At 31.8% G+C, this 13,558-nt stretch overlaps 1 protein-coding gene across 1 annotated transcript; it reads right to left on the reverse strand.

Annotated features, from left to right (window-relative positions):
* Positions 1-224: 224 nt before the first annotated feature.
* On the reverse strand, positions 225-10,950 carry LOC105114468 (extended synaptotagmin-1-like). The gene is made up of 14 exons (XM_011011016.1): positions 10,488-10,950; positions 9,820-9,894; positions 9,621-9,728; positions 8,909-8,941; positions 8,715-8,804; positions 6,116-6,241; positions 4,517-4,660; positions 3,799-4,218; positions 2,953-3,087; positions 2,292-2,510; positions 1,853-2,125; positions 1,313-1,450; positions 919-1,221; positions 225-590 (listed from the first exon to the last, which is right to left on the reverse strand). Exons 1-14 carry the CDS (start codon positions 10,677-10,679, stop codon positions 369-371), a joined length of 2,478 nt encoding a protein of 825 aa, XP_011009318.1. The 5' UTR covers positions 10,680-10,950; the 3' UTR covers positions 225-368.
* Positions 10,951-13,558: the final 2,608 nt, after the last annotated feature.

Here is a 13,558-nt window from a genome sequence, read left to right on the forward strand (position 1 = left end):
AGTTATTATTACAATTTTGATTTTTATCCTTTTTTTATTTTAAAAATATTTTTTAAAAAAATTAAAATTCTTTTTTCTTGGATTCCAATTATTACTTTTGTTAATTATTTTAAATAATTTTAATATATATATATATATTAAAAATATTTTTAAATAAAAAATACTTTAAAAAACATTCACAGCCACGTACTAAATAATACCTATTACTATAAGATGCCACTTCGTATTGTGAAACGTGAAGGCCCGATTTATTTACTTGATACTCATGATCTGAGTTTATAAGCTTCACATAATACAATATAGTTGGCCCCCCCCTCTAATACTAAAGTGTAATTAGTTATGTGTAGAGAGTAAACTAACATGGGTCATCAAAATCCAGAAGATCTTGTGCTCAAGGAAGATGATGAGCTCATAATTTCCTGACCAAGCTCCTTTATCTTGTTCAGTAGAAGCATTTGCTCAGTCTCGAGCTGTACCGTGTACTCTTCTAGCATGTCCTCTAGGCTTTGCATCTCGCTCAGGACTGTCGAGAGTCCCTCCAGGTTGCCATCCTCAATCAAAGACTGCAACTTGATCATCGATTGTTTCATCTGGTCAAAACCCATTCAAAGAAACAACTTCAGACTTGAAAACATATGTTAATTCATGAAAAACATAATAATCAGATAAGATTTCATCATGGATCCAATAAAAAGAGCAAAAATAAAAGTATGGATTGAAAAAAACTCAAGTTTTGCAAGGAAAGAGAAAATCACATGGCATCGTTAAATATTGGTCACTAGCTTAAAGGGATCCCGTAGAAAGCTTAAATTTAGAAACAGCAGCAGTGATTATACAAGATAAAGAGCTTGAGAATGTCAAATTGATTGGTCTAGAGGTGGTGTACAGGACTATCATCCTGTAACACATTATCATCACCTGGTTAGAAATTTGGTGTGATTTGGTTAAAGATGCATCAGCCTCCAAACTGCTTCTTGTTTGTAGTTCTGGAACTTTCCTAGTTATCCGAACGTGGATCTCTCCCCTTGTTACTCCTTGGAGAGGTATCCACTTCTCAGAAGTCTGGTTTGGAGGCAATCCCTGATACTCTACAACACAATCACCTATACTATAGGTTGGAAGCAAGGCATTATAGTCTTTCACATGCAACTCCAAGAGACTGCCATCATCAGGGAACTCCAAGGTCTGATTCCATTGAGGATTCAGAGTTTTGTACATAACCTGAAGGACAAGACAAGGAACGTTAGGTAAGTGATTGAAGTGTTGTAACATCCAACAGAAGCAACAGCAGGGCATAAACCAGACCACATACCTTTGTTCTCTTCTTCAAGCTTCCATAATGCACCCTCACATATGGATCACTTGTCCCTCTAATATCAGCAGCAATAAGATCTTTTGCTTCAACAAGGATAAGTTCAATGCAACCATTGAATGAACCTGAGACAGAACCCTAAGCATATTCGAGGAACAAAAAAACAATAATATCATTAGCTATAAGGATTTCAGAATATTAGGTCGCTGACAACAAGCCGTTCATAATAGCTTGGTAATACAACAGCTTGTTTGCACTCTTAAAAACAAGCTGGTTATGAACAAATCTGAACTTCAAAAACTGATATACATCAGCGAAGCAAGCAAGCAGGTCAGCCTAATATGTTTTACATGTCTACAGGTCAACGCACCTTCACATGTCCAGATGAAATAAGCTTTTGCATCTTTCAAACATTATTATGGTGTCAGGTGACTGCCTTAATTTTTAATGCCATGAAATGGCTTTTTGATTTTCAAAATGCATTTTAGTAAACTACAGGAAATACAGTATTGTTAAACCTTAAATATGATATAATCATACCCGTGATCCTTCAGAGTCATTGACTCTGACTGCTTCTATTTGAAGCCTTAATTCTCCTGAATTCACTCTTTCAAGGGGAACCCATATGTCCCTGATTGATCCCTCCAGCAAACCTTCTAAATTTACTCGTGCACTACCAATGTTTTCATCTCCAAAGGTTTCTTCGCTGTAGCATTTAATCTTAAGGCATCCATCATCTACTATCTCATCAAATTCAAACTTTTGATTCCAGAAAGGATTAGAATTGTGTGCAGTCCGTGTTTTCTGTAGGACCTGAGGAGACAGGTTAGAAGCATGATCAGAATCAAACGCAAATACTCTTGTGAAGTATTTATGTAGTTTCCCATACATATGGATCGGCTTCAGTTTCAAATTCATATCCCATACATATGGATCGGCTTCAGTTTCCCATACATACATGAAGAACCTAGAATCCTACCTTTCCATATTGCAGTTTAACATATGGATCACACTTTCCAGATCTTTCTTTTGAAATAAGATCTTTTCCCTCCATGATAACCACATTAATCTTCCTTCCTGTTCTTGAAAGAAGATTTGATGATCCATACATCGACTTCTGAGAGCTAACATTGAACTTGTTCAAGCTAAGGGAACCATCAGAGAACTGCCATTCTTTTACTACAAGCTTGACAGTCAACTGCCACATGCATATAAACAAGAGAAATGGCTTAGTTATCATCATTAAATCCTCTACTGACACAAGTTAGAATGAGTTACTTGATATCAATTGCATATAACACGATGAAAGTTTAAAAACAACTGCATGTTATCAATTACTCAAAATTTGAAACCAACAGTTGTCTATGCTTGTGCTGGTGCAAAGTTGTATCGCAATTTAGTCTAGAACTCCATCAAAAGGAAACAAAATCAACCACATTTGATTTTATATGGGATTCAAACTAGTTTCTACAGCAGCTGAAATTTTACAATTGATGCAACAAAAGATGACCTAAGGCTAGTCAAGGCTTTAATACTCCATCATAACTAGCTTCTGTTAAGCACAACAAGAGAAATATATCGATACAACACAGCAACTCAAAAACAAGTAACTAGTCACAATAAAAAATTTCATGTGCTACCTCTCCTGAAGTAACTCCCTCAAATGGAACCACCATTTCAACTTCTTTTCCACAAAACTCAGCATGTTTGGCAACTACACCAGAGTCAGGTCCCATTGCCCAAAACGCTGTTGAATCATCTGCAGCATACTTCATCTGCTAGTACAAACCAAGAAAAAAGATGCTAAATTAATTGAAACACAGAAATTTTTCTGAAGGAAAAAAAACAGGGATGTCTAGATGAACATATGTCAGGCAATACAAGTCAAAAGCACACACTCTTGTTGCATCCATGATTTTAGAGTCACGTTTATTTCTGAAACTTGGCTCTGCTTCGTTTCATTTTTGGAGATATATATAATGCTTGAAAATGTTAAGTCTTTCTTTTAGGAGACCTGGCTGCAATGGCAACGCATTTCAACATTGCAGTCTTTTGACTTCGTGCATTACAATCTACAAGGCATGAATGATGTAGTTTACAAATTTACATAATGTGTATTAAAAAAAGTCACTCAATGACAAATAAAATCAATCAATTAAAGTTTAGTGGTAATGTAATAAAGAACAATAAGATTTAAGCTCCTAAGTTTTTGCGATGAAATTATTCATGAAAAATTCAGAAAAATATCCTGTGATGACCAATATAGGGTGCTTATGATGGTTTAACTAATTAAGAAATAAAAAACATCCCCTCATTTGAAAACCTCAATCTCCTACAACGATAACAAAAAATAATTGCATGCTGTACGCCAACTTTTGGCTAATGTTTAAAACATGTGACAAAAGGCTGAAACTCACACAATAATTAAACCCAATGAAAGTGACCTGTTGCTCTCTAATTTACACAAAATAAGAGTCAGCTTGTACCTTGATCTCACAACTTGCTAGATAATCATACTTCACACTGTTGGGTGGGCAGTTGTAAAGATGTAACCTAAGAGTTCCTGTATCTTCATGTAAGACCATGTTAAATGTTGAATCCCATCTAGGGCTTGAGCCTCGTCTCACTTCTGTTCTCCTTGTTAACTGTCCAAGTTCAACCTCCACAAATGTTCGCAGATCTTTATCATCAAAATGCTCCACCAAACTACCATTTAACGAATGACTTTGTTCCCTTCTTGAAGGGCTTCCTCTCAGGTTACTTCTAGAAAGTTTTCTAGCTGAGATGACTGATACATATACAATTCCACCAACAGCCTTTTTCCTTAAATCTACTGCTGGTAAACAGTAACAACGACGGTGAGGCTCAACCATTGTCTTAACTAAGGTGTCAGTTAAAACCTTGACCTGAAATTTTAAAGAAAAAGAAGAACAAACACTTATAAGACCAATAGTACTGGAAGAACTAGAATAGAAGCAGAATAGAACAAACACAATTAAGGAAGTACAGCAAGATACATCATTATGAAATACTAAATACTGTACATGTCGTAAGTTAGCTAAAAAGAAACATGATGAATTCTAAATACTTAATTCAAGAGGCTAGAAAATTCCATGTAATAATAATAAAAATAATGAAAATAGAAATAATATAAAATTTACTACCTATTCATGTGAATAAAATAAGTTAATAAATAAAAAATACCAGCCAAGAAGAAACGCCGGGCAGCTCTGTGGCAGGTAGTGACTGGCTTCCTCCACTCCCAAAAGCAACTCCTATTCTTACTTCAGGAGTTGACACAAATGAGTACAATACTGCTCTCCCATCCAGAACTGGCATCAAGAGAAGCTGTTAAAAAAAAAAAGATGAGAGATTAAACAGCAACCTCAAAGGAAAAAACTGATGCACTTGAAAGCCAAATAAAATCCGAAATTTAGGAATGGCTCGCTTAAGAAACAAGAAATTAAATGCACAATAAAAATTGACAGTCTCAAATAGGATTACAACGATATTAATAAAAAAATGTTTGAAAAAAGTATTCCATGCTTGTATATCTCCCAAGTACAGAACCTATATCCTCTCCCTTGAGTAAATTGTAAATGCATTTCCAAATGTTCATCTCCCACAGCAATGAATTTTCAGATCTTTGCTAAATTTTGCAGATAAATCCCAAGCAATAAGCAAGGAGTGGAAGATCTCAAGGATATGGATACATTGAGAAGAAGCATTTTTTACAATTACTAGAAGCACTTCAAAACTACTTGGAGCTTTGAATTTTAAAGTGGTTGGAAAGGGAGAGGGAGAAAGGAAGAAGAGCATGAAGCAGAGGAGAGGAAAAGAGTGAGAAAGAATTGGGGCACAAACTTACAAATTATTCGCCGGGAGGCCAGGAATGAGATCATGGAATGCTTATGGTGGCATATAAAGGAGCTATGGGCTAACATAGGAAATGATGTAACAAAAAATCATAGGGCTGAGAGAATGTGACCATCATTACCAACTTATAAACTTACTTTTGGATGTTAATGTTAGAGAATAATATAAATCATATCTTGGAGTCTCACCTAACAGCTTAAACTATGCGGTTGAGATGGTTCTTTGATATGATATCAGAGATTTAATGACCAAGCAGTTACAAATTCAAATCTTACCATCTCTATTTATTTGATAAAAATTAAGCACAAGGTAATGTAGGTCTATGCAAGTTTCAAGCCCAAAGGGCTTTCACTTAAGGGAGTATGTTAGAGAATAATATAAATTATATCTTGAAATCTCACCTAACAGCTTTCAATTGAGGAAGCATGTTAGAAAATAATATAAATTATATCTTGAAACCTCACCTAACAGCTTTCAATTGAGGAAGTATGTTAGAAAATAATATAAATTATATTTTAAAACCTCACCTAACAGCTTAAGCTATTAAGGTGAAATGATTCTTTGACAATTAATATTGAAATGCTTTATTTGGTCAATAGCATTTATTAAATCACCGCCATGTGTGTGTTTGCTTCTTCTTTTTTGGTGTGCTTGTATGTGTGTGTATGTGAAAGAGAGAGAGAGGGAGAGAGAGAGAGAGTAGCCAAAAGGGAAAAAAACTAATATGTACAAGTAACTGATCCCGCCAAACAAATGAGGGAAGGTCATGTAAAAGATACTTTGATGGTTCTCTTACACTCATTTTTTGGTGTCAATATCCATGAGGAACACATAAAATCAAGCCATTAGCCATATACATTTTGATCAATCAACCAGTGCCAACACAAAATTATTTAGAGTGCAGAAAACATAAATGATTTTACATACCTCACCCTTGAAGTGGAGGCTATTTATAACAATCCGAGCAGTTCCCATTAATGGCTTTGCCAGCTTAGCCAATAATAAAATGCTCATGTCACTGGTATCCCAATCGAAACCCAAATTCATAATTCGCTGTCATAATGCATAAAAAATGCAATGTGAAAATATGAGAAAAAATTACTGTTTGAAAGGGGGATAACACATTAAGTTAGAAAAATCACTAGAACAATTTAGTATACATTGTATTCGTCTCTATAACCTCTATATTGTGCTTTAACTTTTCCCTTTCTTTCTTCATTAAACACCTTACATTTCAAAATAAATGCTCAATCATCATTCCAATAGAGTGTTTGAGAGTATGGTAGATGTTATTTTCCAAGTTACTTTTATATTATTAAAATACATTAAAATAATATTTTTTTTATTTTTTAAAATTCATTTTTAACATCAGCACATCCAAAACAATTCAAAAACACTAAAAAAAATAAATTTGAAGCAAAACAAATTCAAATTTTGACGAAAAGCAGTTTCAACTTAAATGTCAAACACCCTATAAGTCAAATGACTTAATTTTTCATTTGGTAGTTGGCTCATCAACCACCTTAATTACATCAGACTCAATCACCTCAAACACCAGTTTCCACTTCTCATCATCTTGTGCCTAACTTAATTATTAACTCATATATCAATAACAAAGTGGAGGAGAAGGCAGACCAAAATGCAATGTTCGTTGAATCATAGGCTCCTAATGGAATAACTTTAGCTTGCATCTTCTGAGCAATTGCAAGCAAAGGCAATTGCATGTTCTTTAAAAACTCATCCCAGTATGGGTTCAAGATGCAATCAAATTAACAAGCTCCATGATTTGGTTTCTCTTTGCTAGTTAAAGGATCCTTTTGAGGTCATTTTTGTTGTTTGGAACTAGCATGAGTTTTATAGTAACAAGTTTAGTTGGAATGTATTGATGAGCAAGTCTAGTGACCAACTAAATTCCACTCATGACAAGCTCAATAATGAACTACTTAAGATAAGCTAGATTGACTTTTTCCATGCAGTTTCATCAATTAGTCACCTCGAGCTCCGATTCTCACTTCTCATCATCTTGTGCCTAGCTTAATCACTAACTTATACATCCATAACAAAGTGGAATCAAAGGCAGACCAAAATGCAATGCCCATTGAATCATAGGCTCCAAATGGAATAACTTTTCCTCGTATCTCTAGAGCAATTTTCATTCCTATACTTGCATCAGTTAGTGCTAAAGCAGAGACAATTGTATGTTCTTTACAAATTCATACCAATATGGGTTCAGAATGCAATTAAATTAACAAACTCCATAATTTGGTTTCTCTTTGATTGTTATTGAGGTCATTTTTGTTGTTTGGAACTAGCACGAGTTTCATTGTAACAAGTTCAGTTGGAATGTATTGATGAGCTTGTCTAGTGAACTAAATTCAACTTATAAAAGCCTCATTAATGAACTATTTAAGGTAAGTTAGATTGACTTTTTGCATGTAATTTGATCAAAGACTTAACTTTTTATAAGATGTTGTGAAACTAAGTCATTCTTTGCTTAGTCACTTCAAGCACTAGTTCTCACTTCTCATCATCTAGTGCCTAGCTTAATCAATAGCTCATATATCCATAACAAAGTGGAACAGAATGCAAACCAAAATGCAATGCCCGTTGAATCATAGGCTTCCAATGGAATAACTTTTCCTCGTATCTCTAAAGCAATTTCCATTCCTATACTTGCATCATTGAGTATTGAAGAAGAGACAATTGTATGTTCTTTACAAATTCATACCAATATGGGTTCAAGATGCAATCAAATTAACAAACTCCATAATTTTGTTTCTCTTTGATTGTTAAAGGTTCCTTTGAGGTCATTTTTGTTGTTTGGAACTAGCACGAGTTTCATAGTAAGAAGTCTAGTCGGAATGTATTGATGAGCTTGTCTAGCGAACAACTAAATTCAACTCATAAAAGGCTCAATAATGAACTAATTAAGATAAGCTAGATTGACTTTTTACATGCAGTTTCATAAAAGACTTAATTTTTGTGAACTGTTGTGATAACTAGTCATTCTTTGTTGTGAATCAATAATGAACTAATTAAGATAAGCTAGACTGACTTTTTCCATGCAGTTTCTTATAAGACTTAAATTTTGTAAACTGTTGTGATACCAAGTCATTCTTTGCTGTGAACTTCAGTATTTCTTGCTGGAACTTTATTGCTATTCCACATATTTAGTAAAGTCAATGTCAAAATGCACACTATTGATTACTAGAACATATACAATAGGCCAATCATTAACATCATTAATGTAATATTTCAACACGAGCACTTGCATACTCCTACTGTCTTTTGCACTAAATGAATAACTGGATCCACCAAATGCATCAGAAATTTTTGAAAGGCACAGAAACATAAGGTTGCTTGTAAGACAATAAACAGAAAAAACAGAGTGGTTGACCTTGTTGATTAACATTTAATTGTAAGGTAATATTAGCAAGCATTAGGTAAAGTATATGTACATACCTTCCAAGCTATACGAAGGGATAAAACAGCAAACAAAATTCAAAAAGTGAAAATGGAACCAAACCTGATCACCTGAAGTTGACCAACAAGTCCCATGTGGACCCAGAGAAGGTGGGCATGAGCCAAGTGAAAATTCCTGCAACTCAATTTTTTCCTACATGAAGGGTAATATTTTCTCAGGAAACATGTACAATAATGTTAATCTTAACTTATATTTTCATGGAAATTAATAGAAGAGAAAATAAGTATATCACTTACGATGAGCTTCAACCTGCGTTGTTTTAAACGTTTCTGCAAAGAAAAATGTTGAACTTTTTTGTTTGATCTCACAAAGAACCATAAATACACGCAAGTGTGTGCATGAGTACACCTTCATATACGCAAGAGAAAGTTCATTTAGATCAAAAAATAGCAAAAACAAATATCAAAAGGTAGGAACAATGCCTTGGCCCCCTTTCTAGCAGTAAAGAAATGGAAGTGTGATACCAAATCAATCAGTAAAGAAGTGGAAGTGTGATACCAAATCAATCAAACACCATTTTTCAAATGATTACGTGTTCTTATGATTGATTCCCAAGAAATTATGACAAAGTGGGAATGATTCAGAGTTCTAGAGCCCCTTTCTAGTAAGTTAGGAAACAAGAGTGTGATGGGAAATCACTTTTATTGCAGCTTCATTTTCCTGGACGATTTTCTTGTGGTATAAGAAAGCCACTGCACAACTGTAGTCCTGCCACTGTGTCATTCACAAAACCCCACAAAGAGCAGACATTTGGAATGTGCCTTTTGCTTTTAGCTTTTAAACAAGAAGATCATAAGGAAATTTAGATGGCATAAATATAAACACAGCCAGTAGACATCTTGGAGCTCAGACAATAATGAACAAATAAACCTTGGCATAGGATAGAAAATTTTCAGTAAAAGTGACTATATCGCACAAGCCAATTAAAAACAATCAAAAAATCCTGACCTCAACAATGGATGAGAATCTTGTTGCAAGCTTTGGGTTCATATAGCTGGTCCAAATTTCCATCAACAGCTTGTTCAGCCACTCACAGTGTTCCAATGGCGTTATGGGCTATGCATATATGTGAATAGATTATTAGACTGAACCTAGTTAACACGAAATTTTGGGTAATCACAGAAGAGAACAAAGAAAGAAGAGATACCGAGGTGTTCAATACAACTCGCTTCCACTTCTTGTTTAGGTCTTCCACAAGAAGTCTACGTTGATAACTGCAATACTACAGAGGGAAAACAATAATTTCATTTTACAGCATTTCACATGCTGTGCTGAAAGCACAAGAGGAACCTAACTCTACAATGGCAACCCATAGTTATTTAAAAGGTGATGCAAGTAATGTTGTTAATCTAGGACCCACTGCTAGAATCAAAGTCAACTTTACCACAATCAAAGTCTAACCGAAAAGAGGAAAGGGGTGGGCAACAATAAACAGTGATCACAACATTTGTTTACACTGGGGGGAGAGTGATAAGCCTGAGCATGATTTAGAAAATATAAACTGTACTTGCATTTAAAGATTTTCAACTACATAAAGTTGTCCTTCTCTAGTAAATCACACCTAAATGCAGCAGCTTTTTTTGAAAATAAATGAATAAGAGATTCATAAGACCTCAAGAACTCAACAAAGTATATCCCAATTTTAACATCCCATAATATGAAACTTTTCAAGTACAAAAGTTTAATGACAAATGATAATAAAATCTAAACTAAAGAAAATAATAATCAGACAATACTGCATCACCATCCAAAATAGACATTGAAGACCAGAAAATATCAAGTTAAAGCGGGAGAAAAGTGAATTGATGGACTTGCCCGAAAAGTAGCCCAGATAGCAACGACAAGAGGAACCCAATTGGAGAAAGAGAAAACCCATTTCTCAATACCCCAACAAACCAAAAGCAAGGGGATTAAGAAAGCAATAGAGGGCTTTTCCTCCAAGAGATGATTAAAGAACTCCAAAACCTCTTCAACTTTGAAACCGGCCCTACCCTTTCTTCTTCCCATTTTTTCAAGTCAAGACAAAACCTACAACTTCACTTTCCTTGTTTATAATATCCTCATATACCATGATCCATTGTTAACCGTATATCCCCATGAAACAAAAGGCCATTAATTTCCTGGAAAGTGTGAGAGAATCGTTACCTTCAAAAAGCGCTTGGAAGGAAATTTTAACGGTTAAAGATGGGAACTTGAAGAGACTGGACTTTGTGTTTCCATAGTGGAGAGAGAGTAACATGAAAAGTCCACAAGTCGTCAAGAAAATAAGAAAAAGCATTCATTTTATTTTTTATTTTTTATTTTTTATTTTTTTGAACTCTTTTAAGTTAACGAACTTTGCATACAAGTTAACTAACGGTTTTATTTTGTCCGAACAACTACCAATGCTGTGTTCTTATTTTCTTTTATTTAATACTACTCTCACCTAATTTTCTCCTGAGAATTATATTTGTATTCCATATTAAAAATACCTGTTTATACATCAATCACTGATTTTTTTCATAAAAAAATAAAATAAAATGAGGATAAACTTGGCGGTCCTAATTTAAATTTCAGTTATGTAATCATTTGAGTTTTGCTTTCTCTAATTAATTAATGAATATGGCTCAGATCTTTGGTGGTCGGACCCCTTAAGAATTTATTATTGGTGAACGTGGTCCACGTTGCTCAAATTAGCTCCTAATTCTTCATCTCGATCCTATTTCTTCATCTCGATTTGGACAGTTAGATATTATCCTTATTTATGATCAAAGTTAATAAAGTCAATTATTTTTTTTTATTTTTTATGTATTCTTTATAAAATTGAACTGGTCTTTTTAATTACGAATAGAATTTTAAATTAAATTTTAATATATTTGAAAAATGTGCTAGTAACATCCTGTATTTTACAAATTCAATAACATTATTTTCACTAATTATATTCACGATGTAAAGAGAGGTAAGAGAAATTTGTAACACTTTCTTATCCTTAATTCATTCCAACACATATTACACAAAACAACGAGATATATTTTATTGCCCCTGTATATTTTATCATTCATGCATTTTAAAGAATGATTGGAAATAGATACAAACTATATTTTTAAAAAAAATTAATTTTTTTATTAAAAATTAAATTTTTTTATACTTAGAATCATTTTGATGCATTGATTTTAAAAATAATTTTTTTAAAAATAATAAAATATTATTTTGATACATTTCAACATAAAAAATATTTTGAAAAATAACTATAATTACATTTCATACTTTTAATCATTCAAAAACATTTATTAATACAACAAGTATATTATATCTTTATAGTTTTTTATAAAATTTAGAAATATCTCATTTTTATAAAAGCACTATCCAAGGCAGTCACAACTTTCCATCTCAGATATATTTTATTGCCCCTGTATATTTTACCATTCATGCATTTTAAAGAATGGAAATAGATACAAACTATATTTTAAAAAAAAAATTATTAAAAATTAAATTTTTTTTATATTTAGAATCATTTTGATGCATTGATTTTAAAAATAATTTTTTTAAAAATAATAAAATATTATTTTGATACATTTCAACATAAAAAATATTTTGAAAAATAACTATAATTACATTTCATATTTTTAATCATTCAAAAACATTTATTAATATGACAAAGATATTATATCTTTATAATTTTTTATAAAATTTAGAAATATCTCACTTTTATAAAAGCACTGTACAAAGCAATCACAACTTTCCATCTCATATTTAATACCATACTTTCCATCTTATATTCAATACCATAGTGTCATAGCTTGATTTTGCGTAGTTAGAACATATTAAAATTCTTTTAAAATAAATAATTATAATGATATTTTTTAAAAATATATACATTTACATCATGCTTTTTAAATAAAATTTAAGTTTTTATGATAATATTAGTAATTATTTTATTAATAAGTATACATGAATCTAATATACAATTGTTTTTTTATTATGCATAGATATTCAATAAGAATAAAATATATCTTTTGTTGTTTGTTTTTATTGTGAATTTTTATATAGGTTTTTTGAATTAATTGGTCAAGTATTATTAAGATATGATTTTTTATTATTAAAACTTACTTTTCATATCATGATTATTTTTTATTTTAAATACCATTATTCTAATAAAGACATGCTTTTGTCAAAATTATACACACACATATATATATATATATATATATATATATGAAAGGAAAAGGGAGTTTTAGCTCAAGAAATACACTTTTTTCTCCTTGATTCAAATCATTAAAAATTTTACAGAGATAGCTTATGAAAATGACTTGTCGTTTGTTTTTAGCTATACATAAGATGAAAAAACTAGACTCAAAAGAAAGTATATTTCAAAATGAAAATTGCAAGATGCGCTGACCTAGCGTTGCAAGTCAATGTGTGCTTAGATTGTCTTTGCAAGTTCAGGCATGACTAAGCTTCATCTACTTTGCCCTTCATTTTTTTTTCTTTTTTAATTATTTTATATTTTAAAATAAATTTATTTTTAAACAAATAACTATAATGATATTTAATAAATACCATAATTTCTAAATATAATTTGAGCTTTTTATAATATTATTAGCAATTATTTTATGAATAAAGATATATGAATCTAATATGTAATTCTTTTAAAAAAAAACTTTACATAGATATTAAATTAGAATAATATGTCTTATATTTATTGTGAATTTTTATATATTTTTTAAAATTAACTATTCTTTTAATGTTTCATACATTTGTATAAAAATTATCAAAACATGATTTTTTTTTATTGAGTTTTACATTTCATGATTAGTTTTTATTTAAAAAACTATATATGCTTCTAATAAAAAAAGATATTCTTTTGTAAAAAAATAGAGTGTTTGTTTTATTTAGAATTTTTATAA

Source organism: Populus euphratica, unplaced genomic scaffold, assembly GCF_000495115.2.
Source record: "Populus euphratica unplaced genomic scaffold, PopEup_1.0 scaffold531.1, whole genome shotgun sequence".
Classification (NCBI taxonomy): domain Eukaryota; kingdom Viridiplantae; phylum Streptophyta; class Magnoliopsida; order Malpighiales; family Salicaceae; genus Populus; species Populus euphratica.